Source organism: Cupressus sempervirens, chromosome 10 (genome assembly GCF_028749045.1).
Source record: "Cupressus sempervirens isolate cs-2001-9-10 chromosome 10, ASM2874904v1, whole genome shotgun sequence".
Taxonomy (NCBI): domain Eukaryota; kingdom Viridiplantae; phylum Streptophyta; class Pinopsida; order Cupressales; family Cupressaceae; genus Cupressus; species Cupressus sempervirens.
Window position 1 is genome coordinate 760813429 of NC_143127.1, and position 27297 is coordinate 760840725.

At 38.3% G+C, this 27297-nt stretch overlaps 1 protein-coding gene across 1 annotated transcript; it reads left to right on the forward strand.

The window, feature by feature from the left end:
• SEP2 (stress enhanced protein 2) lies at nt 1-27295 on the forward strand. Its single transcript, XM_089805216.1, has 2 exons — nt 1-450; nt 26844-27295. Exons 1-2 carry the CDS (start codon nt 46-48, stop codon nt 27093-27095), a joined length of 657 nt encoding a protein of 218 aa, XP_089661342.1. The 5' UTR covers nt 1-45; the 3' UTR covers nt 27096-27295.
• The last annotated feature ends 2 nt before the right edge of the window (nt 27296-27297 follow it).

Genomic DNA, 27297 nt, shown 5'->3' on the forward strand with positions numbered 1-27297 from the left:
AAGCAAAAGCTTTGCAGACAGCTGATTTCCTAATATTGTCTTGCAATGGCAGGGTTACTAAAATCTCACTTTCTTGACACCAGAAGTCTTAAAACTTATTGTTTGGCCCCTCGAATTCCTTCCCGCCCAGTCTCTGTAAGATCCGAACAGGCCACTCCCCAGGTGAAATTCCCCGATGATTTAGTTGCAGAAAATAATGGAAGGCAGCGATATTATCCTGGCGGCGGTTCTGGGGTTTCAAGGGTTTCAGTCAGTAGTGATAATAATAAGGATGCAAAAATTATGTTACCGCCTCGTCTATGCACTCTCAGAGCTTTTGGAAAGAGCGCTGATGGCATGGTGAGGGCAGAGCCCGACAGTATGTCCAGCTTTTTTACGTCTCTTGCCGCCAGCATCGAGCATTCTAACAAAATTAAAGACTGGGAGATTCTTTCAGGTCGCATGGCAATGGTTAGTTAATTTGTTTTCCTTTTAGTATTTTTGGGCTACTTGGCAGAAATTCATAAGATTTTCCTTACTTTGTTTTGGTTTTTGAGTGTCGATTACCGAGATTCATTCAAATTTCCCATTTTTCTTTTGGTTGTAAGTGTCAATTTACCGTGATTCGTTCAAGTTTTCCTTCTTTTCTTTTGGTTGCTCGTATTAATTGATCGATACTCCTTCAAAAAAATTCCGCATTTTCTGGCTTTTTTATTTTTTATTTTTATATTTTTCTAAGAACTGCATATAAATTGTGTAAACCGCAAACTTGCTGGGCTCTAGAACATTTAGAAAGATAATTTGTTTAGGGATCTCAATATAAAGTCACACGATTTGTCTATGAAGTATATTTTTCGGAAAGTTCAGTCCATACATCTTTTTGGATCTTAGGCTTATATAGCTTTTACTTAGTAATAGCATCAGAAGCCATGCTACTATTTCAAATAGATAAGCGAAAAATAGAAATAATGGTAAAGCCTTACACAATCATTACCATTACAAGTCTTATTGCACTTTCAGGACAGATCATTTTCTTGAACTTTTTATTTTCCCTCGTAACTGCCTTTAGGCATTTCCCCCGAAAACTGCCATATAGAAGAATTTCCTTGATGCTTCTTGTTGATGCTGATTTCATTTGCACTAACTGCAAAACTCTAAGCGGGGACAGGAGCCAAATTGTGGTTGCTAATGTTTCTACCATTATTCCCCAGTAACATAAATATTCTCATTGTGTGGAAAACTCCTGCATTTGATGGTGAATTTTTTTCCAATTAGTGCTGTCGATCATGAAAACTGTAGCATCCATAGAGTAGCATGCTTAGGCTGGGGTCCCATGGATGCCAGCTTCCTTAAAAATAGAGTTGCACCCGCTGAAAATTTAGGAAAATTGTAATATGAGCGGTCCTATGAATTTTGTAGTGAGAAGTTTTAGCTTCTAAGTTTAAGGAAAACATTTCTAAATTTTATATATTGGTAATTTTTTTGTAAATTTTGATGAGAGTAAAGTGTATCATTTTTTGACAAGTTGCTTTCACACACTCAAAATAAGAGGCCTAAAAAAGTGGGGTTCCTATTTTGAAGGAAAAGATTCTAATTAATCCTGTAGCCCCCCAAAAATAATTCTTATGGGACTTCTGCGACCTAAAAAATAGACTTGTAGTCCCCCATCATGAGACCCCTGCCTTAGATATACACAATTACTCCAATACTCCTTATTGGAGTCAGGATTTGACTTGCTTTGGCAGGGTTCTTTTCTATTTGGTATATTCTTAGGAATCTTGGCTAGCTTGATTTTTGTAGCCTTCAAAGTGTTTATATTTTTTGAAGTCAATAGAGAATCTGTCGTGAATAGCATCAATCCTGTTGTGCTATACTATCTTCCCTCCTGTAAAATATGAGTATATTAAGGTTGGATTGCCTATGCTGCACCAAGCAAGTTTTGGAGACAGCTGATTTCTGGCTCTGTCTTGCAATGGCAGGGTTACTGAAATCTCAGCTTCTTACCACCAGAAACCGTAAATCTTATTGTTGCCCCCCTGAATTCCATCTGTGCCAGTCTCTGTAAGATTTGAACTGGGCACTCCTCAGATAAAATCTTCTGATGATTTAGCTGCAGATAATACTGGAAGGGCGTTGTATTATCCTGGTGGTGGTTCTAGTTTCTAGGGGTTCAGTCAGAAGTGATAATAAGAAGGATGTGAAAATTATGTTTCTGCATCATTTATGCACTCTCAGAGCTTTTGGTAAGATCGCTGACAGCATGGTGAGGGCAGAGCCTGGCATGTGTCCAGCTTTTTCACATTGCTGGCTGCCAGCACTGAGCATTCCAACAAAATCAAATATTGGGAGATTGTTTCAGCTTGAATTGCTATGGTCAGTTATTTTATTTTCCTTTTACCATTTTGCGTTACTTGGCAAAATTCATCAGAAATTCTTTCTTTTCTTTTGGTTTTAACTTTTAAGTGTCAATAAACTGAGATTCATTCAAGTTTTCCATTTTTTTTGGTTTTGGTTATAAGTTTCAATTTAAAGCTATCAGATTTCCTTCTCTTCTTTTGGTTGTTCATATCAATTTACCGACAGTCATTTTATGTTCTCATTTACTTGGTTTGTTATATTTTATTTTTTTCTAGGACCTGCTTTTAAATTGTGTAAACTGCATACTTCCTGCGATCTGGAATATTTAGAAAGATAATTTGTTTAAACATCTTAATATAGATTCATATAATTTAAAGTATATTTTTATATTTTGGAAAGTTGAGTCCATACATCATTTTAGATCTTAGGCTTATATGGCTTTGGCTTCGTAAAAGCATCAGAACCCATGTTATTATTTCAAATAGGTTAGTATATAAGAGAAATAATACTAAAGTCTTACACAATCATTACCATTACAAGTCTTATTGCACTTTCAGAGCAGATCATTTTCTTGAATTCTATATTTACTCTTGCAACTGCTTTTAGACATTCTCCCCAAAAAATGCAATATAGAAGAGTTTCCTTGATGCTTCTTGTCGATGCTGTTTTCATTTGTACTAGTTGCAATAATTCAAGTGGATACATGAGCTAAAATGTGGTAGCTAACATTTCTATCATTATTCGCGAGTAACACAAATACTTTCACTGTGTGAAAAACTGCTGTGTTTGATGGTGGAAAATATTTCAATGAGGGCTGTTGATCATAAAAACTGTAGCTACCACAGAGTAACATGCTTAGATATACATAGCTACTCCTTATTGGAGTCGGGGTTTGATATGGTTTATTTGTACAAACCTTGGGTGGGGTTTCTTCATCTGGTGTAATTTCAGTCAGCATTTTGTCCAGCTTGATTTGTGTTGCCTTTCAATTGTTTATGCTTTTTGAAGTCAATTGAGAATCAGTCATGAATTCCCACCCCAAGGTGACTAGCTAGGATAACCTCTTCCAATCCTCCTCGAAAGGCAGGGTGCACAAATCTTCAAGTGAGTGCACACCTCCAAGTCAATAAAAGAGGCAACAAACTAGGAGAAGATATCTCAATCGACTCTTACTGTGTCCAATGAAACCATGAAATTTACACCCAGAACCATGTTAATGGCCACCAACATCAAGCTGTTAGGCACCAAAAACACTGCCTTTAATCTCTGCTGCGTAATTTCCTCTGGTACCGCATTCGCACCCTGCAGCTCAGATTCAGGTCCAGATTAGCATTTGGGTTCGCTGCGGATCCGGGCAAGGTCCAGATTTCGGACTGTGGGTCGGTCCAGGCCTTTGGTGGCACGAACTTGGACAAACCCCGGAGGAGCCGCAGCAGTAGGGTCCAAAAAATGAAATAAAACAACTTAAGATAATGATTTTTAAAAATATTTTTAATGTAACCGTAGAAGGAGCCTAATAAAAAATATTTCACTCATCTAATCTCTCATTTACTCTCTCATTTTGGTGTGCCCATTTTCCAAGTTTTAAGAGAAGGTTGTAGAGATTGTTTGTTCCAATGATCAGGATCTAGATATAGTTGCAGCCGGGGATGAAGCCATTGATCCCTCATTGTTTGATGACCCATTTGACTCTTATACCGTGATCGTTGATGAACTATTAAACACTTGCCATTTATCATTATATTTCAAACTTTATTATTTGATGAACTACTCTTTGTTTTGAAATTTCATTTTGCAATTTAGTAATTCAATGTATGAGTTTCTTACAATCATGAACATAGATTAATGAATGGGTATTTAATGTTTATCTTTGACATTTGGAATTGATCAATGAGCAAGCACCATATATTCATACTATGAAATGACTAAGTTTTGCAGTAATGCACATTTCTCTTTTTTTTTTCTATATATAATGCAAACACACACACACACACACACACACACACACACACACACTCACGAACCCAAATGGGAATTGTTTTTTTTGCCCGAACCCATGAACCTGAACTCGAACCTGAATCCGTCCCCAAACCGGAATTGCTATCTTACGTAATTTCCCCCAAGAAGGACATCTACCACTTTAGGCACGTGAGCCTTATAGGCATATCAAGCTTGACCATGTTCACCCTCCAACATTGCATCATTTTGAAATGCCATTTTATTGTTTGGGCCATAGGATTTAAAGCCTCTCGATAGTGTCATTTTGCAGACTCAATGTACCTAGTTGGTACAATTTTGAGAATCAATGACAATCCATTAAAGTAAATTCACCTTGGGTGCTGTAATGGGCACCCCGGAATGTCCCAAAAACTAAATCAAATTGCTGAAAGGAATTATGTCAAACAGTTTGCATTCAACCTCTTATTTCTCCATTTAATGTTTTAAACCCCTTATAACTCCAGAAATCAAACGTTTATTTGTTTGTTGTGTTTTGTGCATGGAATTGGTATCATACAACATAAACAAGAAAGAAACTACAATAATATGCAAAGTGGAAATGAACTGCTGCCAATAAAATGTTATTTTCAGAATTCATAAAACCAAATACATGGCAGATTTATCAACTAACTAATTACTTCAGCATTATTGACATAATACTCCAGCGCATGCTTTCGAACTTGCTGCTATAGTACTTTGTCCTTCAATCAGTCCACTACCTTCGTAATATCATTCCCTCAAAGCGGCATAAGCGTCGACAAGTAGTGAAGAAGATATGAGCAAAATACCAAATCTGCCTGTAGCTGGAAATGCAACTAAACTGCCTGCTAATGAAGCCGATAACAAAGAATTCCAAAGGCCAAACCCCAAGGGAATGACGTCTAGAATGTTACAAGAGAGGATAAACGTCCTCAAATGCCAAGAACAGAGCTGCAACTCACACACCAATTTCTTCTCATATTCAACCTGTCTAATGAAGTCACAAATGCTTCCTTTTATTCTATTCCCAAGGGTCCGCTCAACTCATATGGGCAATGTGGGATAAAAGATGTGTAATATATAAAACATATATTAAAATACCCCTTATGTCTCCCTTGGGTACACATCACCATAAAATAAATATTAAAGTAACACTTTAATATTTTACAATTAAATTAGACATTACTTTAATAAAACTTTAGGCATTAAAATGTATTAGCAATCGGACTCCGAATAATGTGAGTGATAGCTCATCGGAAAGCTCACTGAGGAGTATCGAATCCAATCACCAAAATTGACCTGCACTGTGTCCTGCCGACTTACTAAAAATAGTAAGTATGCCTGAAACTGAGTAAATCAACTTCGTTTTGGCCCAAACTGGAAATGACTAGGCCAAAACACTCCAGGATCCCATTAAACCCTTCGTTAGCCCTCGGGATCATGTAGAACAAGGGTAACGCACACACACTTGGTCAACTGCTAAAATGGGGACATTACAGTCCGCCCCCCTTGAAATTGTTTGTCCTCAAGCAATCTCAGTCCAGCCTGTTGAATAACCTGCTCACTCTCCCATGTAGAATCTTCCTCCGGTAGGTCTTTCCATCTGACCAAATACTCCTTCACTATCCTGTTTCTAAGCTTCCTCTCTTTGGTGTCCAAAATAGCCTCGGGTACTAACACAAGCTTCCCCTCCTCATCCAAAGGGGGTAAATCTGCAGAAGGCACTACACTCTGACCAATGGCTTTCTTAAGCCTAGACACATGAAACACATTGTGCACTCGATTGCCCTCTGGAAGCTCAAGCTCATAGGCGACTTTGCCCACTTTGCGAATCACCCTGTAGGGACCATAAAATCTAGGTTTCAACTTTTCAGCTCCGCTCTTCTTGAGCGATGACTGTCTATATGGTTGTAGCCTCAAGTAAACCATATCCCCTACCTCGAAGCTACGCTCTATTCGGTGCTGATCAGCATACAATTTCTATTGATTCTGGGCCTGTTGTATATTCTCTTTGAGCACTTTCAGGATGTCCTGACTATCCTGCAATAAGTTTTTGGCTTTGGGCACTATACTATCCCCCAAAACTAAATCCATGAAGCTAGGTGCTTCATAACCATAGAGTGCCATGAAAGGAGTCATCTTGATGGACATATGATAAGTGGTGTTATAACAATACTCTCCCATATGCAACCATCTGATCCAAGCCTTTTGTTGTGTAGTTACATAGTTCCTCAAATATCCTTCCGCTCATTTATTCACAATCTCTGTTTGCCCATCTGTTTGCGGATGATAACTAGTGCTAGGTGTAAGATCTGTACCACACAACCTAAACAACTCTTGCCAAAAAACACTCATAAACTTACTATCCCGGTCGCTGACAATGAATCTGGGCAGCCCATGTAACCTGAATATCTCCCTAAAGAAAAGATCTGCCACCTGTGCTGCTGTGTAAGTGGACGGAATAGCAAAGAAGTGAGCAAACTTCGTCAAGCGGTCCACCGCCACATAGATGCAATCCCTTCCCTGCACTTGTGGTAAACCAGTGATGACCATCGAAATACTTTCCCATTTCCTATCAGGAATGGGCAAGGGCTGTAATAAACCTGCAGGAAATGTGTGCTCTCCCTTATTCTGTTGACAAACCACACACTCCCTGACATACCTCTGAACATCATCCTTTAGCCCTTTCCATGAAAGCCGCTCTCGGATCTGCCTGTAGGTCTTGAAGACCCCTGGATGTCCAGCTGTGGGTGCATCATGAAATGCCTTCACTATTGCCTCTCTCAAATGTGATGACGGAATCAAATAAACCCTGTCCTGAACTCTGATCAATCCATCTATCACCTCATAGCGATCATCCTATATGGCACCTGAAATCAATCCAGAAGCCCAAGCATCTCCCACATACTCTGCTATAATCCGATCTCTCCAATCTCCTGAAATCTCTGCCAGAGCATATAAGTGAGGTCTTCGAGATAAGGCATCAGCCACCACATTTTTCTTACCTTTGACAAACTCTATGTCAAAGTCATAAGCCTGCAATTTAGTCACCCATTTTTGTTGCTGGTCATTAAGATCACGCTGGCTCATGAAGTATTTAATACTGTTGTGATCAGTCTTGATCACAAAACGTCCACCTACCAAATATGATCGAAATTTGGCCAATGCATGCATTATGGCCAACATCTCCCGGTCATAGACAGAATAACTTTTCTCAACTCCCCGGAGCTTCCTACTCTCGAATGCAATGGGATGCTTCTCCTGCATCAATACTGCTCCAATCCCATCACCTGATGCATCACAATGAAGCTCAAAAGGCTTCGTGAAATCCGGTAGAGCTAGAACTGGACATGAGACATTACCTGCTTGAAATGCTCAAAACACCTCTGTGCTGCCCCTGTCCACACGAAGGCTCCTTTCCTGGTAAGATTTGTCAAGGGTGTAGCAATCTGTGAGAATCCCTTAACAAACCTCCTATAAAAACCACATAAACCAAAGAATCCCTTAAGCTGTGTAAGGTTTGTGGGAGTAGGCCACTCTACAATAGCTCTAATCTTTTCGGGATCAACCCGAACGCCATCTGCACTAATGATATGCCCAAGGTAAAGGAGCTCAGTCATGCCAAACTCACATTTAGATTCCTTGGCATACAATGACTCTCTCTCCAGAATAGATAACACCTCCTCCAGATGATGTAAGTGCTCCTCCCAGGTCTTACTGAAGACCAAGATGTCATCAAAGAAGATCAAGACAAATCTCCTCAGTTGCTTCCTAAATACCTGGTTCATACAACTCTGAAATGTAGCGGGTGCATTGGTTAGACCAAATGGCATAACCATGAACTCAAAGTGGCCATAGTGACATTGGAAGGCTGTTTTCTCAATGTCCTTTGCTCTCATCCTGATCTGATGGTATTCGGATCGCAAATCAATTTTGGTGAAGAAGCATGCCCCATGCAACTCATCAATCAACTCATCAATCCTAGGGATGGGATACCTGTTTTTAATTGTTTTCTTATTCAGTGCCCTGTAGTTGATGCACATGCGCATCGTCCCATCCTTCTTCTTTACCAATACTACTACTGAAGCAAAGGGGCTCTTACTGGGCCTGATATGCCCCATCTCCAACAAATCCTTAATCGCCTTCTCTATCTCATTCTTGTGTTTCTTAGGATGACGATAGGGAGTAATCATAACTGGTTTGGCTTCCTCCTCGAACTCAATAACATGTTCCGTCCTTTTGTCAGGAGGAACCCCATGAGGAATATCGCTAAATACTTTAGCGTGTCTATCAAGTATCTTCTGGACATCTGGTGGATGACTCTTTTCTTGTGGCTCTGGTGAAGTTGGCATAATGTGGCACTCTGCCGCCCACTCTATGTCATCATGACGAAAAAGTCTTTGCATTCTCCTCAAGGACACTACTCTGCAACCTCCATCTGAAAGCCCTCTAAGTACCACAGTTCTGCCCTCATGCTGGAATCTCATCTCCAATTTCGCTAGGTTGAGTGTGAACTCAACTAGTGAAGCCATCCATGTCATGCCGAGGATGACATCATAATCTCCCATGTCCACAACATAGAACTCATCCTCCAACTCATAGCCATCTCCAAACCTGATGCGAAGATTAGATATCTTCCGAGTGCATAATAATTTATCACCGTTAGCCACCATGACTCTAAATCCATCATGCTCCTCTGTTTGTAACCCTCTCCTAGCTACCAACTGTGCATCTATGAAGTTATGTGTAGCCCCAGTGTCAATAAGAGATATCACTTTCTGCCCTTGGATAGTACCCTTGACCTTAAATGTGATTGCCTTTTGGGCCCTTGTCAAGTGTGCCAACGATCTATCATCCTTAGGAATGCTGCTCTCCTCTATAGTGTTACCCTCATCTGAATCGGAGTGCTGACCCTCCCCCTCTGACTCTGACTCTTTTGCTGAAAAATACTCCATTTAATTTGTCTTAGCCTTGAGAGAACATTTATGAGATAAGTCCCAAGGCTCTCTACAATGGAAGCACAACTTCTTCTTTCGAAGTTCATTCAAGGTTTCATTGTCTAATCCTTTTGATCCTTCTTTGGGTTTGCTATACTTTTTCTGAAACGGTTTTTTGTCTTGGTCCTTGCGGTAGGAAGAATCTGTTGGATGGTTTTTTCCTTTGTATACCAAAGGGGCTAAATCTTGTGCCTTTTTAGTTGCTTCAGCTAAGGTGAGTGGATCATGTCCCTTCACCCAACCTCGTAATGGATCAGCAAGACCATCACAAAATAACACCACCAATCTCCTAGGAGAGATATCAGTAACAAGTACAGACAAGCGCTGAAACTCGGCAATGTAAGCATCCACAGAACTTGACTGTTTTAACTGTGCTAGCTCCTTGAAATGTAAATCGGGATCCCTAGTGTCAAATCTCTCAATCAATGTTTCGGTGATTTCCTCATAGGATGTAATCTGATTATGCCCCAAAGTCACCATGCCATGATGCCACCATTCATGTGCAACGCCATCCAAGTGCATGGCGGCATACTTGATAGCCTCCTCCTCAGGCATAGGATTTAGCGGCAAGTATGTATCTACCTTTTGCACCCAAGCTCGTGCAGTCATCTTCCTTGAAGCATCATAATAAGGTAAAGAAAGTTTTCCAACTTTCTTCCTCAGCTCAAAGTTTTGATTCCTCCCTCCTGCTCTAGGCATGTGTCTCATCCTCAAGTCCATATAATCTCTGAGGGAAATATCTGTCTGAAACTCCGGTCCACTAGCCTCCCAGTCCCTCCTGAACTGATCCTGTAACTCGGTAATCTGTGGTTCGTTTGCTGGTTGAACCGGATCTCTGGGTGGGAAAGTGGGTAGAAGAGGTCTCGAGCTCGCAGTCCGCGTTGGGCATGCAACGTGTCTAAAGTTATCAGCCTCATTCCCATTGTTGCCGTGTCCATTATTACCATTAATGTTATTCTCAGGACCATTGTTGTTGCCTTGGCCTCCATGGTTATTGTTTCCCCCGTTGTTATTGTTTCCCTCGTTGTTATTGTTTGTGTTGTTGGCATCACCTGGATTAATATTGACACCCATCTGTCTAGCCATGAGCTGCAACATCATGTCCATTCGCCTATTTTGCTCCTGCTGCATACGCTGCCCCTGCTCTAATGTATCCAGTAACTGTCTGAACAGTACCTCCCCCTGATCTGGCCAGCATTTCCGCCTCCGCCTAATCCTGTATTCCTGTCATCTCGATCACCCATATTATTGTCCCAACAACTAAACCTAGAGCAACAAATTATATTACATATTATATGGTTGTGCCCTGTATTTTGTCTTGATCTAGTATCGCGGAAATTATAAGACCCCTGTCGCATGCTCAAACATAAATGCTTAGCCTATGTTTTTTATTTATTTCTGATTTTAGTGTTTTGACATTTCGTCAAACACTTTTTCCCTCTATCCGGCTGTTCCGAATTCCCTATAAGACCTCCACAGGATGGCAGGACTTATAGCTCTGATACCACTGTAATGGGCACCCTAGAATGTCCCAAAAACTAAACCAAATTGCTGAAAGGAATTATGTCAAACAGTTTGCATTCAACCTCTTATTTCTCCGTTTAATGTTTTAAACCCTTTATAACTCCAGAAATCAAACCTTATTTGTTTGTTGTGTTTTGTGCATGGAATTGGTATCATATAACATAAACAAGAAAGAAACTACAATAATATGCATAGTGGAAATGAACTGCTGCTAATAAAATGTTATTTTCAGAATTCATAAAACCAAATACATGGCAGATTTATCAACTCACTAATTACTTCAGCATTATTGACATAATACTCCAGCGCATGCTTTCGAACTTGCTGCTACAGTACTTTGTCCTTCAATCAGTTTACTACCTTCGTAATATCATTCCCTCAAAGCGGCATAAGCGTCGGACAAGTAGTGAAGAAGATATGAGCAAAATACCAAATCTGCCTGTAGCCGGAAATGCAACTAAACTGCCTGATAATGAAGTCGATAACAAAGAATTCCAAAGGCCAAACCCCAAGGGAATGACGTCTAGAATGTTACAAGAGAGGATAAACGTCCTCAAATGCCAAGAACAGAGCTGCAACTCACACACCAATTTCTTCTCATATTCAACCTGTCTAATGAAGCCACAAATGCTTCCTTTTATTCTATTCCCAAGGGTCCACTCAACTCATATGGGCAATGTGGAATAAAAGATGTGTAATCTATAAAACATATATTAAAATACCCCTTTTGTCTCCCTTGGGTACACATCACCATAAAATAAATATTAAAGTAACACTTTAATATTTTACAATTAAATTAGACGTTACTTTAATAAAACTTTAGGCATTAAAATCTATTAGCAATTGGACTCCGAATAATGCGAGTGATAGCTCATTGGAAAGCTCTCACCGAGGAGTATTGAATCCAATCACCAAAATTGACCTACACTGTGTCCTGCCGACTTACTAAAAATAGTATGCCTGAAACTGAGTAAATCAACTTCGTTTTGGCCCAAACTGGAAATGACTAGGCCAAAACACTCCAGGATCCCATTAAACCCTTCGTTAGCACTCGAGATCATGTAGAACAAGGGTAACGCACACACACTTGGTCAACTGCTAAAATGGGGACATTACAGGTGCATTCTTTAAGTTGACTGTACTAACAATTTGTAGTCCTTCGGATGCTTGCAGTAATCAAATTCCACCTGTTCACATTGACGAGAATCACTCCCTTGAATGTGAGACGATTTCTTTTTATTGAAGTGGTGTGAGATGTAATCATTAGCCAGGTCTAATCATGGTAGGGCACAAGATGTTGTAAATGGTTTTTTCTATTGTTCCATTAGCAGCCAAGTTAGCCAACTGATCTGCGTCTATGTTGGCTTCACGATACATTTTCGATATTAAGAAATCAGAAAACCTGTGCCAAAATTCCAAGGCAACCTCCAATAATGTATTAAGTTGTCAACTTGATGTGGTCCGTTTGCGAAGTGCACTGACCACAATTTCTGAGTCCCCTCTAATCTCTAGTCTGCCAATCTTAAGTTGTGCTAGCTTTAGTCCCCTTAAAAGTACCTGAAGCTCAGCAAGGTTATTAGTCTGCTGTGGCAAAGGCATAGAGAGGTGTGCAATTTCATCACCTTTTGAATTTTGAATGCTGCATTCAGCACTAGATTGGCTAGGATTTTCCCTGGCATCTCCATCGAAACTAAGTTTATGCCACCTTTATTGTGGTGGCTGTCACCTTGCATTTTCTTTGCCGCACTGGGCTGCAATGCTAATGACCTCATTAACAGAGGGAATCATGCCAGCAATTTCGATTGTGTTTAGCGAGGGAGTCACCTGCCAGGGATCCTCGATATCCTACACAACACATTCAATAGAAGTACCTTTCTGAACCTGTACTTCTAGAAGTCCTTCATGATGGACTTTCACATTATCCTCAATGATCTTTGTACTCTACATATGAGATCTGATGAACTTCTTCAGAGCTGAATGGTGAAGGATAACACTCAAATGAAGTTTATGCCAGGGAGTCAGTTTGTTAAGGTCCTCTTGACCTTGAGAGATAGATACATTTAGTACCTCGTAAGTTAACTGGCTCAAATTGGAACTGAAGGTTCAAAAAATCTGTAACTAAATGCTTGGGAGCTCTAGAAGATTCCTCACCAATCTCAACCTTCTTTTCTGCCTTTGTTATCTTCTCCTCTACTTGATCCTTCTCTGGACTTATCCTTCTTCAGTGTCATTTCAGCAGATGTCTCCACATCTTTGTCTGTTTTCTTCTGATTTTGCAGAGCAGTTTCGAGACCAGTATCTCCACCTTTCTCCACATCTTTTTTACTACTGAAAGCTACTTCATCAATCTTTTTGCATATCTAGAGCTTTCTCTAGAGTAACTTCTTTTGCACCAACTGCATGAGAACTTATTTCAATCTCCAAAGGGGAGGTATCCGTCAGATCAACACCTGTATCCATTTGTTCATCCGGAATAGTATCAATATTTGTCTTTTTCAGAGGAGAAGATATTGTCTTCTTCAGCTCATCAGCCACCTCTACAGTTTCTTTGCCTGTTTGTTATACCAAACCTTTGGTAATCATCTGAACCCTCTCCCACGAAGGCATTTACTCTTTCTTTGGTTCAAAATTTGATGCAAAGATCTTGAACAATCTTTGCTTTTGTCTTCTCAGGATAAGGAACCACATACTTTTCCTAAAGCATATGTCTTGATTTTTGACACCCTGAGCGTAGCTTCTTTTCTTCTTTTGTTTAGGGGCTCCTTCAATTCCTTTGGCAATTTGTCAGCTAATATCATTGATATGAAAGTCATATGCTATTAGGTGCTGGAATACAACTTCCTCTGTTGTCATGTCCCCACTCTAGCTCAGTCTAGCAGAGACATGTGAGTCAGCTTATTATGGGGTCTTGTAGGCTGACAGGGTTGGATAGAGACCTAGTATGGTTATTCAGTGTTGGGGACTTGATGTTCTGGCAGTTATTGATCAGTTGGGAGACGTTCCTTGTTTTTAGGAGGTAGTTCCTACTTTTTAGGAGGTATGATCTTGCCCAGGGTTGGGTCTCCATGAGATTACTCTTTGGGTTCAGTTTCAGAGGGATAGGGCTTGTTTCCTAAATTTTAGGATCATCCCTAGATTTTAGGGATGAGACTGCCAGTGGATCCTTGATTTCCGACTTCAGTTATAGACAGGTGACAAGATGATTTTATGGTTAGTGATGTCAGTTGGGCATTTTGTGGCTATTTGGGTTATATTTTTAATATTTCCTAAGTTAGCATTTAATAATTAAATAAGGTTAAGTTTTAGCCATTTTGGAGTAATAAGGGGTTTTTTGGCCTCATATGGATGCACATCCTATGGTGTGATAGCTCGTTGGAAAGGTCTTGAAATTCTCTAAATCTTTCTCTTTGGTCTCAGGGCATTTCAATGAATGGAATTCTATCTATGAGGAAAAAGGTCATTTTCTAGTAACATGACCACTTTAAAATAAGAAATTATAACACTTTTGCTACACAACGCCACTTGGAGACACTTAGGGGCCGATTTGCAATTGAGAGGGGGTTATAAGGAGATGGAAGCTTCATTCTAAGATCATCTTTTGCAGATTGAAAAACTTGTTTTTGTGAATTGGCTCTGAGAGAGCAATTCTTCATTTGGAACGCAAACCTCAGGTTCTAGATTGGCTGGGACGTAGCCCTTAGCAGTTATTGGCATTGGATTCTTCAGACAGTGTGCGTTGCTATCAAGGATAGAGTACGCCATTCTTTATTGTGAATTCAGGTTGCAGATTTATGGTTTCAGCGTTGCAGATTGATTCTTTCAGCTGAGACGTGATCCTTGCAATCTTAGGGCCTCCATTTGTAGCAGGTACAACCCACGTGGAATATAGGGAATGCTTGTATTCAGCCTCAGATGTATCCTTGATTCATGTTCATTATTCACCCTCTAGTTTGGCATCATTGTTGGATGTAAGCTCCTTGGAACTGCATTGGATTTATTATTTGGCTTTATAAATCAGAAATCTGCCTGGTACGATTTATAGCAATTCTGATTTGGCTCTATGCTCTTATTTATTTTCAGTCTCCTTTCATGTTTATTGTTCATTATTCATTACTATTGTGAAAACTATCAAAAAAACACAAAACAAAAACAAAACCTTCTGCAACTCCTGTCTATTCTCAAAGACCATCAAAGAAATCACAGGAAAATATAGTTTATTAATTTAAAAACTACAGCAGATCAGCAAGCACATCCATCAGGGATCTTTCATGTCACCTTGTCTGTTGGAGGGACATCCTTGTATAGTCCTGTAGCCATCTTTAAAGAATCACATTGACAGATGGCATTGACTAAGCTGTTCAAATCAAGAGGTTGATCTCTTGTATCAAGTAGAGGAGTGTTTGATTTCCTCTCCCCCTTTTCCTTTACTTTTTCTTCTCTTTCCATTTCTTTGTTTTCCTTTTCTTCTGGTAGGGGTCTCTACAGAGAAACCTTTTACTCTGGATACAAGGGGAATTGCCCTCAGCATCCTCCACTTCTCTTTTTGTCCTCTTGGACCGCTTCTTTAGCATAGACTTCTCCATTTCCTTATCTGTGCTGCTGTTACTGCTTATCCATTCCTCAACAATGGGCTCTAGACCTGTTTTCTCCTTTGTGGCCTTCAGCTTTGGCCTCTTATAGGGGTCTTTGAGGAACCAATTTTCACTGGAGGGGGAATAGAGGTGGACTCAGTCCTGCTCTGAGTTTTCCTTGAGCTTCCTTCTCCTGGAGACAATCCAAAAGCCTCAGTCACGAGGGGCAGATTGATTTTCTTGTGTAGGTTTTCCATCTTCTTGGCATAATCCTTTTTTGATCTCTTCTGGATCATCTTATTCAAAATCACAGCAGCTATCTCGAATCAACCGAGACTTGCAACAAAACATCAATATTCTTCTCAACCTCTTCTGCCAATATCTCATTGGGCAACTCTTGCAGCCAGACAAACCTTGGTTGAACTACCTCAATATAGGGATATTGCTATCAGGATTTAACTTTGTAGTTTTTGAGTCAAACTCATTGATCCGTGTTTCATGAGTAGTGATTCACCTGAATCCATTTCTCATGAGAATAAATGTAACACTTAGCACTCATTGGATCTAGGTGATGCTCACAAAGGTGAAGCACCAGGACTTCCCGAGAGGACACCCATCCCAGTATTACTCATGAGAGATGGATTTGGGTGAATCACTACTCATGATCAATGAGTTTGACTCAAAAACTACACAATTAAATTCTGATAGCAATATCGCAATTTGATTTGCTGTGGAAAATATCTCCTACTTACCTCAATATAGCAATGGTCCTTGGTGACCAGAAATGTGATTTCATCCTTATGTTTATGGACCAATTCTCAAGGAAATCTCTCTTCCTCCTGCATTTTCCCTTGAACATTCTTGAACCATCCCCAATATAAATTGATGTATGCATTTGCATTCTTATTAAAGCTTTTAATGTGCTATTTTGTCTGAACTCGAATGGGATAAACTTATCCTGGACTTTAACCTTAATTCTCAAAAACTCATTCATGAACGTGAGTGCTAAGGAGATTGTCAACGATCCATACCTGAATTTCTATTTGGTGTTTTTGGTCTTTTCTGAATTGTCCATCAATGGCTGTCATAGAAGCTGATAGAGGTTGAAATTCTCTATGTTACCCCAGGTTTCCGGGACGAGGGGACGTGGGGACGGAGAAACAGGTTTCCGGGACGGATTCTTTTTTCTTGGAGCAGGGGATGGCAGGGGACGGCAGTGGAAACAGCTATATAAAAAGTAGGGAAAATTTAAAATATACAGGGAAATTTTAAATATTCATATAAAAACATGAATAACGCATGCTTATATAAATTATAGAACCTTAACATATAATGTTTGTGTTAAATAATTTAACTTTAGAGTTCACATGAGAGTGGAAATCAAACAAATTATCAAAACTGAAACATTAATTTTATGGGACAGCCAAGGGAAAGGTTTTCGGAAGTTTCCGAGTTTCTGGGACGGGAGGACGTGGGGACGGGGTCAATTTTTGCCGGAAACGCGTCCCCGGGTAACATAGGAAATTCTTGACTTCAATTACCAGCTGGAATGCAGGGTATATCACAATGAGTAGCCAAACCCTAATGGTTTTGATAGTAATTCTTGTATGCCAAACCCTTGGTTGCATACTTGACATGCAGATTGATGATGTCTTCATATCCTTTTGCATCCACCAACACCATATTACAATTGCAAAATGATGTGATTCAATGAACCGTGGTGCAGACCAAAATACTGAACCGTTTGACAGACTATTCACCGAAAGTCATTAATTTCTCCTGCATACACCTGAATACTTCAACATTTGGGAATAAACCTGAAACATTAGGATATATTATCTACAATCATTTCCAACAATCTCCATACATCAATGTCAACACATATGTAATACTGCTAACACTGCATCACTTCGGAACAAATTGGAACACTGCTGAACTGAATTTCTGGACCATAGTGGACATAAATGACAATATATAGCTCATTTTTGCAACAAGAAATGGAGTAGAAACAAATTGGAAAGATGTGGGGGATATATTATGTGAGCTTACTGAACTAGGTGGTCACGTTGCAGCTCTCATGTTATTGATGAAGGGATGATGGGTAAAGAGATGATGGTGGGCATTTGAGTCTTCCACATGGTAGATGGAGTTGCAATTACCCTCCAAACATCAATTTTTGTAAAGGTCTTCCCTTAGTGTCTAATGTTATTTTTCTCTCCTTCAGTTTCTGATTTTTCTGATTGTTTGTTTATGTGGGTGCTAGGGAGGTGTAAATGGTATAGACAAATCACAAATAAATAAACACAAATATAGATGACCATAACAAACGCATATGGAAAAGTAGTTTTCAATGCAAACATTAACTTATTCCAGTACTAACCAAAGTTACAGTAGAAAATAGGAATCTCAGATTTATGACAGAAAAATGTTATTTTGTTTACAATGTCAATGCCAACACCAAATATACATACCAAATCACTGAAAATACAGATAGTGCTGCCACTATCGACGAAGAGTGGTGGTGCCTGGCACCACCTCTTCTCCTCCCACTGATAGATAACAAGGTTGGTGCCTAAAAATATATAGGGCCTCGGGCGGGTGTTCATGTCGAAGGAGATAACAGGTGGTATTGGGCCTCGGATAAGACAACATAATTATTCCAACGTCGACCTAATTATGCCGATGCAGTGGGCCCTACCCCTGCATGCATACCCCCTACTATTGCCTAATCATCTAAAAAGGGGAGATAATTGGCCCCTTTTGGATAGATAATTGAAGGGAAGGCTGGCATAATTATTATCTCCCTTGAGAGATGCCCCTACCCCCATGATGTGTAAGGGTTGGCACTGGTATACTTTTATTCTGACACAAGAGATGGACCAACAGGTTTTTTTATTAACTCCAAATTCCTGCCGCAGCTCTCCCAGAATGACCAGTTTATGATTTGCATCAGGCCTGGTATGACTTTCCAATTACAAGTACAGCTCACTGTGAACAGTTACAACACCTTTAGGACACCCCTTTGCTTCTTCTAGACTTGTATGATCCAACTCTAGAGGCTTCCTGACTGGTAGTGTGTATTTTTTATGTCTGCAGACTAGTACAACCTGCTCTGTGAATTCCCAGATTTATTCGGTGCCCACAGATCACCCTCCAAATGATATGGCTCAATCACTGGGCTTCCTCAGTCCTGAATGGCAGATAATAACCTTCCCAATCTGCCATATAAATAACTCCACTAGCAGAATTTTGTTCTCAGCAAGATAATCACCAACACTTTTTAATCAATCCTCTCAAATAATTGGAAATGCATCAAATAAGTAGCAGCTATATTGCACATCAGAGTTTACCTCAAAGCTTGAACAAATCAAATATCCCGTTGACCATGTCTTCCAATAGAAAAGAAGATGTCATTCATGAGGAATTTTTGTCCTCACAAATCCTTGAAGAAGTATTCTTCAATATTTCATTAATTTTGTATTCAATCCAACATGCCTGAAAGAGAACTCTTCATTCTCTTTTATAACACTCTCATAGAGCTCATTCACTCACCTTGTCAATGTGGGATAAACATAATCAGTTTTTTGCCTTTTCCTATTTTCCAGAGATTTTGTTTTTCCCCTTATTTTCTCGCAATTGCATTCCCCCTCCCCCAATTTTATTGTGATCGCTTTTCCCTATAATATTTCCTCATGCCATTTAAAACGTTTTTTTGTCTCAAGGCCCCAAACATTTAATGTTTTCAATGTGTTATTAAATAACATAAATTCTAATATGCCTCTCTTAACTATAGTCCGTCATTAATGAAGTTAAACATTTATACTTAACTTCTTAGTTATTGAATTGGGTGTGGATGCGAATGTGAGAAGTAGGTGTATGGATGCACAATTTTTTTTTGGGGGGATGTGAATGCCTGTATATATAGATATATTTAATGTGTGTGTTATATGTATGCAAAGGAATGAAAGAAATATACAAAATTAAAACATTTGATAGTATGATACTTGTAACCACCAATACACATTCAAATTGAAATTCAAGTTTTCAATAAGATTATTAACCATATCATATACATGTATGTTAATGATTCCAATGCAAATCGGCAAATAATCACAATTACAGAATCAAAATATAGTTAGTGATCCAATGTTCATCAATTCAAATCCAAATCATATGGATTTGCAAAAAAATCCTCATCTCCAATTCCAATTGCTGCAAGTTCAAGATCATTCGTACCGAAAACGGTTCCACTTGTGCTAGGTGCACCATGTCTCATGATGTTATCGGCATCATCATCCTTGATTGTAGTAAGATCTTGAATCGTTGTATCCAAGTTTGTACACTCAGGTTCTACATTCCAAAGCGTGGTTGCCCCTTCCTTGAAGTGATCTTACTTACATGACAAAAGACACAAGTTGGTATGAATGTAAACCAACTCTTCATCTTCTTAAGAGCCCACCCAGTTATGCTTCACTAAGTGGATTGAGAAGTATGTACTCCAATTCTGTTCAGCAACAAAAGAATGATGTTCACAATTACAAAATTAATTATTAAAATAAAACATAAAACTGAAAAGCAATTTAGACAATTGTAGAATACAAATGGTAAACAAAAAACAAGTAAAACTTACTTGTGAGAGGATTTTGATTGCGAGAGGTTGTAGCTGCTTAAATGGTTGACCATAGAGGTACCACCATGTGATAGCTTCAATGCCACATTGGTCCTTTATTGCAAGTGGACTAAGTTTTTCTTCCGAAGCAAATAAGCCAAATTGTGTCCTAACTTTTTTGTGAATGTCATCATCTAGGAAGAGTCTTGCAAAAGATTTGTAGCACCCAGCAACAACTCCTTCATCCGCATATAGTGCTACTTTAACTAACATAGTAAGTACTTCTTCACTATAGTACCTTGGAGATAAGGCATATGCAAAGAGGTGCAATGGGGTAGTCATCTTTTCCAAACGATGAGTGATTGTTTCTAGTTCATTGCATAAGGCTTCACATTTTGTGGGGTCATTCACACGTGTTCGCATAGAATGTTTTACCTTCTCTACCATTGTATTCATTCCATCATAGACATCCCCCAAACAAGGCTGATTTGTATCAGCAAATGGAGCATAGTCATGATAGGGTCTATAAAGTCTAATACAGATTGCACACGAGCTCGCCAACTGTCATCCAAGATCAATACCTTGACCTTTTATGCCCTCTTTGAATTCGAAGCCTTCATATAAACCCACTAGCTAGAAATAACCATTTGGCTTAATGCCCCTTGCACCTTTGTCACATACCCTTTTCTTGGGTCTAAATTAACAACTAACGTTCTCAAAGGATTTATAGATAATACTTCATTTTCATACGAAGACAGTTAAATCAGTTTCATTCATATGAAAGAGATTGATAGTTAAAATCAGTTAAACAAAATTTCTTAACAAAGCGCTGAAAACACCATCAATGAAATTACTATAGAAGTTAAAATCCGCATATCATGAAATTTGAGATCGAAATCAAACTAGGGATACTTTTGCAACCACTCGGGTTACTTTACAAATACCACTATAACAATATCACATGACGACTACCATCTAAAAACCGCTATCTCAAAATCAAATGATGATTTTGATTAAATACCACTATATTTAAAATTAGGGTATCACATACCACTGTATCAATTAGGGCATCGATTATCGTTGGATCATTTAGGGCTTTCAGATACCATGGTATCACTTAGGGCTTTCAATTACCACTGGATCATTTAGGGCTCCAAATACCACTGAATCATTCCTTTCCTTTCGATTTCTCAATTGTGGTATTAACATAAAATTAGAAGATATGCTCATATTTGATATTCATATAAATGAAAAGAAATCCATAAATCTATCTTTTGCATCAAGTGTAAAATAACTGTAACAATGAAATAACTCAATTACTCTTACCTTCTCATATATAAAAGTGATAATACCTATTTTTCGATAAACAATTGAATGCATAGCTTATCTTTGTTTGACGCACGTCCAACATCTTGGGGAGAGGCAAAACATTGTCAGGGGCTTAACCACCCAACCTTAGACCATAACATATCCCCACACAATCTCTAACGAGAAAGGCCCTCCCTACTCGGAATTGGACTTGGAACATGTGTCATCTACTAAGCATCCTAGTATTTATCCACACCACAAGACTTGACTGCAGGAGTTACAATAATGGATCATGCATGAGCTATAAATATTTCATATTAAAAATGACAAATATTGTTATGTCATAACTGATACTATTTTCATGTTATTCAGATTCCTTTCTCACCTCTTCACCCTTTTCCTTGGCTACATAGTCGGGTGAGTCCCAGGTGTTTGAAATTCTCAGAACAACCGGTTCTGTCAATTATACAAGAAGATTACATGCATCCAGCATTTCACTACTTGTGGTTACATGATTATGTTCCTTAAAGATTCTAGAATTGATTGTTTAATTCTATATCCAGTGGGTTAATGATTTTTGGATCCATACTTTGGTTACTAGGTTATCACTTGCCATGAACAAGGCTAATTATAAGAAGTTCAATCAGCAAATTCAAACAAGATATCAATTTATCAATTTATGACAAATGGTTGCTTCTAGCATTTCACATTTTGTAATTTAGAACTTACCGAAACTCTTTGTATTTTAGCTTCCATCATTTTAATACTTTATGACTCCAAGACTTGGTACTTAACTACTAATCATAACAAGGTTTTCCTATGATTATACAAGATTAAATATAGCTTGCAATTCTATTGTTAAGGAAACAGAAAGACTTAACTGATTATGAAGGAAATAAATTTAACAATACAAAAAGACTGTTCATTCACATGACCCGGTACTCTAACTGGAGTTGCTAGAGCTTGCTGGACAGCAAATATTCATTCTTCTTCAATCAAATTCTCAGATTGTAATGGCAGCTTTGACTTCAAAAGGAAATAAATACGACAATATGCACGAAATGTCAAAACTTAATCTGTAGAGGCTCCAAGTTTGCCAAAGTTTTGATGGTATTGGAAACTTGAGCTCAGAGTATGGAACTAATATGTGGAAGGAGGAAAAGTCGGGTTTTAACAGGGTTTATTATGGAAAGATACCTCCCGCAATAAGGTTGTCGGGTATATGAATTACAACAACGACTTCCAGGCGTAACCATACAATATCAATCTCAGCATAGAGAAAGATCACTTACAACAGGGAATAGAGCCAGAAGGAAAAAGTGATAATAGATAGGAAGCTCAGGAATGTGTTCTCCTCCCGTATGACAGCAAGAGACTCCCCCACTCAGTATTCAATCCAAGCTCGGTTATAAAAGAACAAGAAGGCGAAAGCAAACGCAAGGTAGGAAGAAGTCAGGAGAAAAAATATGGTGCCCGACTCCTCTCACGGCTTCCATAAATGGAGAGCGAAATATGACTCCTTGGCTCTCACCGGTTACAAAAGATTATAATTGATTCAAATTCCAAATGATTAAATTTGAATACCAAATATTAAATCAATTAAAAAGAAAGAATATTAAAAAAGAAAGAAATAGAGTTGGAAGATTGTAATTTGAATATTATAATTCAAATGTTAATATGTTTCAAATATTATTATAATCTTATATTTATAAATGTACATGTAAATATATTAATAGGGTGACATCACTTTATTAAATTATTATAATATAATGGTGCCATCTCATTTTTATATCTATATGTACGTATATAAATATATCTATTATAATAATAAAGTGAAAGATCATATTAAATCCTTAAGAGGTACGTTTTATATTTTGACTCAATTATTTATGTTTCTCAAATTATTTATTTAAATAGCGCATTCAGGTCCCAGAGATGTATCCTATTTCAAGTCGCTAGATTCTCAACCCATCTTCCTAGTGATGGTGATGCTCCTGTGCCTAATTCTTTTTTGACAATGCTTCCACCTCTTCAACGTGTTTCCTGCGAGGAGATTCTTCGTAATTAAAACCTATTATCATAACAAGTTATAAATAATCATAATGGTTAACCGCCCATTCAATTTCATGAATTCGTGATAAATAATTATAACGACTAACCATCTTATCATTTCACAGGGTTATAACCAATTTATCTATCAACTAACTTCATGTGAACCTCAACGGCTATATTTTAAATTAGGTCAAAAATTGGGATGTAGCAACCTTGACAAGTCGTCTCATAACAATAGTATGAGATGCAAAGCGGATTTCAGCCACGTAAGTTAATCATAAAAATATGTCAATAATTAATAATCGAAGTTATACACAATTTGATAATTGAGCACGACATAAAATATTTTCAAATTAAATAAATAAATTAAATTTAATAATTACAATTTACCTTCAACAACTCCTATTTGGAAATTGATCTAAATGTCAATTATGACATGTTATGGTTTGTCACAAACATTTGCATCTCCTATCCCTCTTGGTAAATTTGCTTCACCCAATCTATTTGAGCGCCAATTTGTTGCATGACCAATTTTAGGGAGTGCATGGTGCATGGTGTCCAAAAAATATGATCAGCCCTCAATCAAAGCACCTATACCCCTACAATTTTTTGCATTATCTATAATCACTTGGACTACATTCTCACTACCCACCATCTCCATGGCCTTAATGAGAATTTTGGAAATGAACTATGAATCTTTCACTTCCCCTTCACAATCAACTACCTTAAAAAAACATTGCCCCTTTGGGTGACACTGCAATCACACTAATCAATGATCGGTTTCACATATCTTTCCATCCATGAAACAATAGAAACATTGGAAGTTTTCCATGAATTTCTAATTGGTTGAGTAGCTTTTTCTACACAAGCTTGTGGTACACACCTTTTCATACACGAGACTTGTGTAATCAGCCAATGCTTTATTTATGGCCCTTCCAATGTGGTGATCTCACCAAGTTGAAAGGAAGACCATTGGCATTGAGGCAACATGCACTAGCTTGATCAAAAGCTCTCTTGCCTCCATTTTAAATGCGGTGTCCAATGGACCCCTTTTATAGGTGGTAGTTTCTACTTCTTCCTCGTCCCCTCTTGGTACAAGTATTTGCAAGAGTGGATGTTTGGAGGATACAATTGGTTCAATGGGTAATTTCATTTTTTGTTTCCGAATAGAGGTTGATAAAAACTTTGTTTTGATCTTTTAACCAACTTATCAACAACTTCTTGTTCTATTACAAATAAAACTACTTGTGCATTAGACATCCCCTTCCCATCTGTGCCTTTTCACATTGCAAATCCTTTACTAGCAGGGCCCATAAAATGAAGCTTGACCCAGGATAATGAGCTATTGAATGCTTTGCCTTTGTTACTTTGACAATAATTACACTTTCAAACATATGAGCCACCTCTGGAAACCTGTGAGATTCTTGTGATTTGTCTCCACAAAGGAGATCCTACATCAATTTTAAAAATATCGGCTCCTTCCCCTCCCACTGAACTTTGACTACTGGTGGCAGACATTCTTGCACAATACAATCTAATTTCTTGCTATGCCTATAATAAGAAATTAAAGAAATTTAAATTAGACAAAAACTATGAACATCAAGCATACAAGTGAACAAATGAAAACTACTAAAATAGATAGTCAAACTTGTTTCTTTATTTCTTTTAAAAAAAATTGAAAATATTATTCACAAACTAGAAAAATTTCTTCCAAATCTAAAATAAATAAATCGTTAAACAACTCAAGAATGGGATCAAATGCTTACCTTAGATGCTTAAAACTCTTTTGTGGAAGCTATCTCTTTCCCTACAAACTACCCTTTTCGAAAATTTGCCTTCAAAATGCCAAAATGGAGACCAAATGAGAAGAGAGTCTAGCTGCAAACAAAATGAGACGAAGAATGGTTGAATGGTCTCTTTTAGGGCCATATTAGGGTTTAGAAGCAAAACATAGGTTGAAAATGTCTTTTTTGCATGTTTTAAATACAATTTTAAGTGGCAAAAAACAATAAAAGAAGACATTTTATGGGCTTGGGCTTGTGAAGGCTTCTAGAGGTGCTCAGAGGCCTGTCCACAAATTGCCTCCCAGTGGAAGCCAGTGACAGGCTTCCACTTGCCTCTGGATGCCTGGGAGGTGCTTCCGAGTGCCTTCCACAGGCATCCACCTCAGAATCCACCTCTAAAGGCATCCGCTTCCGCCTTCACAGCCAGGATGCCCGCTTTGGCTTCTCAACTTAACTTTATAAGCCAACTGTAAATCAGATCAATGACAACAGGATCTTTTTTTGATATTAAATATTTACCCTCAATATAACATCATCACTGAAGGTCCTAACCATGCTAAAATAACTTACTATAAATTGTAAGTATGCCCAAAACTGCATCCAAACGCCTCAGCATGATTTGCAACTGAAATTGTCTTAGGCCAAATGGCTTCAAAGTCCCTTAAATGTCCTGGTCAGCCTACAGGAGCATGGGGTAATAGGCTAATGATAAAATCATGCTGTAGGTGCTAGATATGGGACATTACTTTTTTAAATAAAACACATAAAGAATGAGACATTCCACATTTCACAATTTTAAGAGACTGTAAAGAGGACTCTGAAGGCATGTTTATGGGTAAAAGATTGTATAGGGAGGGGAGATGGAAAGGGTGTGATAAACAAAGGTCTATGGGCCTATTCAGTTCTACCCCTAAAATTTGCCAAGTCATCTGCAACTTTTTTCTTTCTCTTTTGATCTGGTTGCAGGAGAGGCAGAGACTTCCCTTTTCCAATCAATTAGACAAATTTCTGGAACTGCCAATGGTGGCATTCCACTTAGCTGACTGTATTAATTATCAATAGAGTCTCCTTTAATCAAAATCCTTGATCAGCCTCTCTTTTCTTCATTGTGAGCCCCTCCACAGAACTTTCATGTAGAAGATCAGAACTACATTATCTTTATGATTTCAGATAATTTTGCTTGGTTGAGTACTACTTGGGCTACCTTAGAAGAACAGTTTACGATTAATTTCAAGGTGCCAATTAAGAGAGCAGCCAAGCTTAGTTTTTCTTCTTTTCCTTGACTTTTTCCTACGTCTTTGGTGGGGATCTTCTCTGTGTTCTAGTTGTCCTTTCTATCATGTGCCAGTAATTCAGATTCTTCTTTATTTATTTATTTTGGTTCTCTTTATCAATTGACAGATATTCATTTAGATTCTTGTTCTTTGCTGTTGGTTTCTTGTGTTAGTGAGCAATTGACATATATATTCAGACTCAGTTTTTGGTGAATTGACAACAATATATATTGTTAGTGCTCTTTCCTTTTGTTTCTGTTTACAGTTAGCAAGCAGGAATTTTATTGGGACCTCTATTTTTATTTTTTTTTGGTTTTAAAAATTTTTGCCCTCACCTCATGAAAGCTTGTTTGGACTCTGCTCTTAGACAGAAATTTATACAGATGCTCATGAAGTTGATTGTTTTGCAGATTGTTTTTGCTGCAGCCATCAATGTGGAGCTGTTGACAGGAAATTCTCTATTTCAAAAGATGGATGTGCAGAAGATCTGTGAATTTGGAGGAGTGTGCTTGGCTTCCATTTTCTGTGCTGCCGGACTTGCATGGGCGTCCCGTGCTAAGTCACAGGTGGCAAACATTTTTTCTGCAAGATGTAATGAATTTGTGGACACTGTCATTGATCAATTAGTGGATGGACTTTTTTATGAAGAAGAGCAGGACTGATTAACAGAATCAGTTCTTTGACTGGAGTGGCAAACAAGAGTTATGATACATCTGTAAATATGATGAGATTTAGGGTAAGTTTGTGTATGTATATTTACTGGAGATTGATCTGTAATAATTTCCCATAGTTCTGGTTAACAGATGACATCAACCCCATGAATTATGTGATGTATAATTTATAAAAATATGAAGTTAGAATATG

Coding starts and splice junctions, on each gene's coding strand:
- SEP2 (XM_089805216.1), top strand. CDS start 46: ATGGCAGGGTTACTAAAATCTCACTTTCTTGACACCAGAAGTCTTAAA. Junction 451..26,843: donor TTTCAGGTCGCATGGCAATG/GTTAGTTAATTT, acceptor ATTGTTTTGCAG/ATTGTTTTTGCTGCAGCCAT.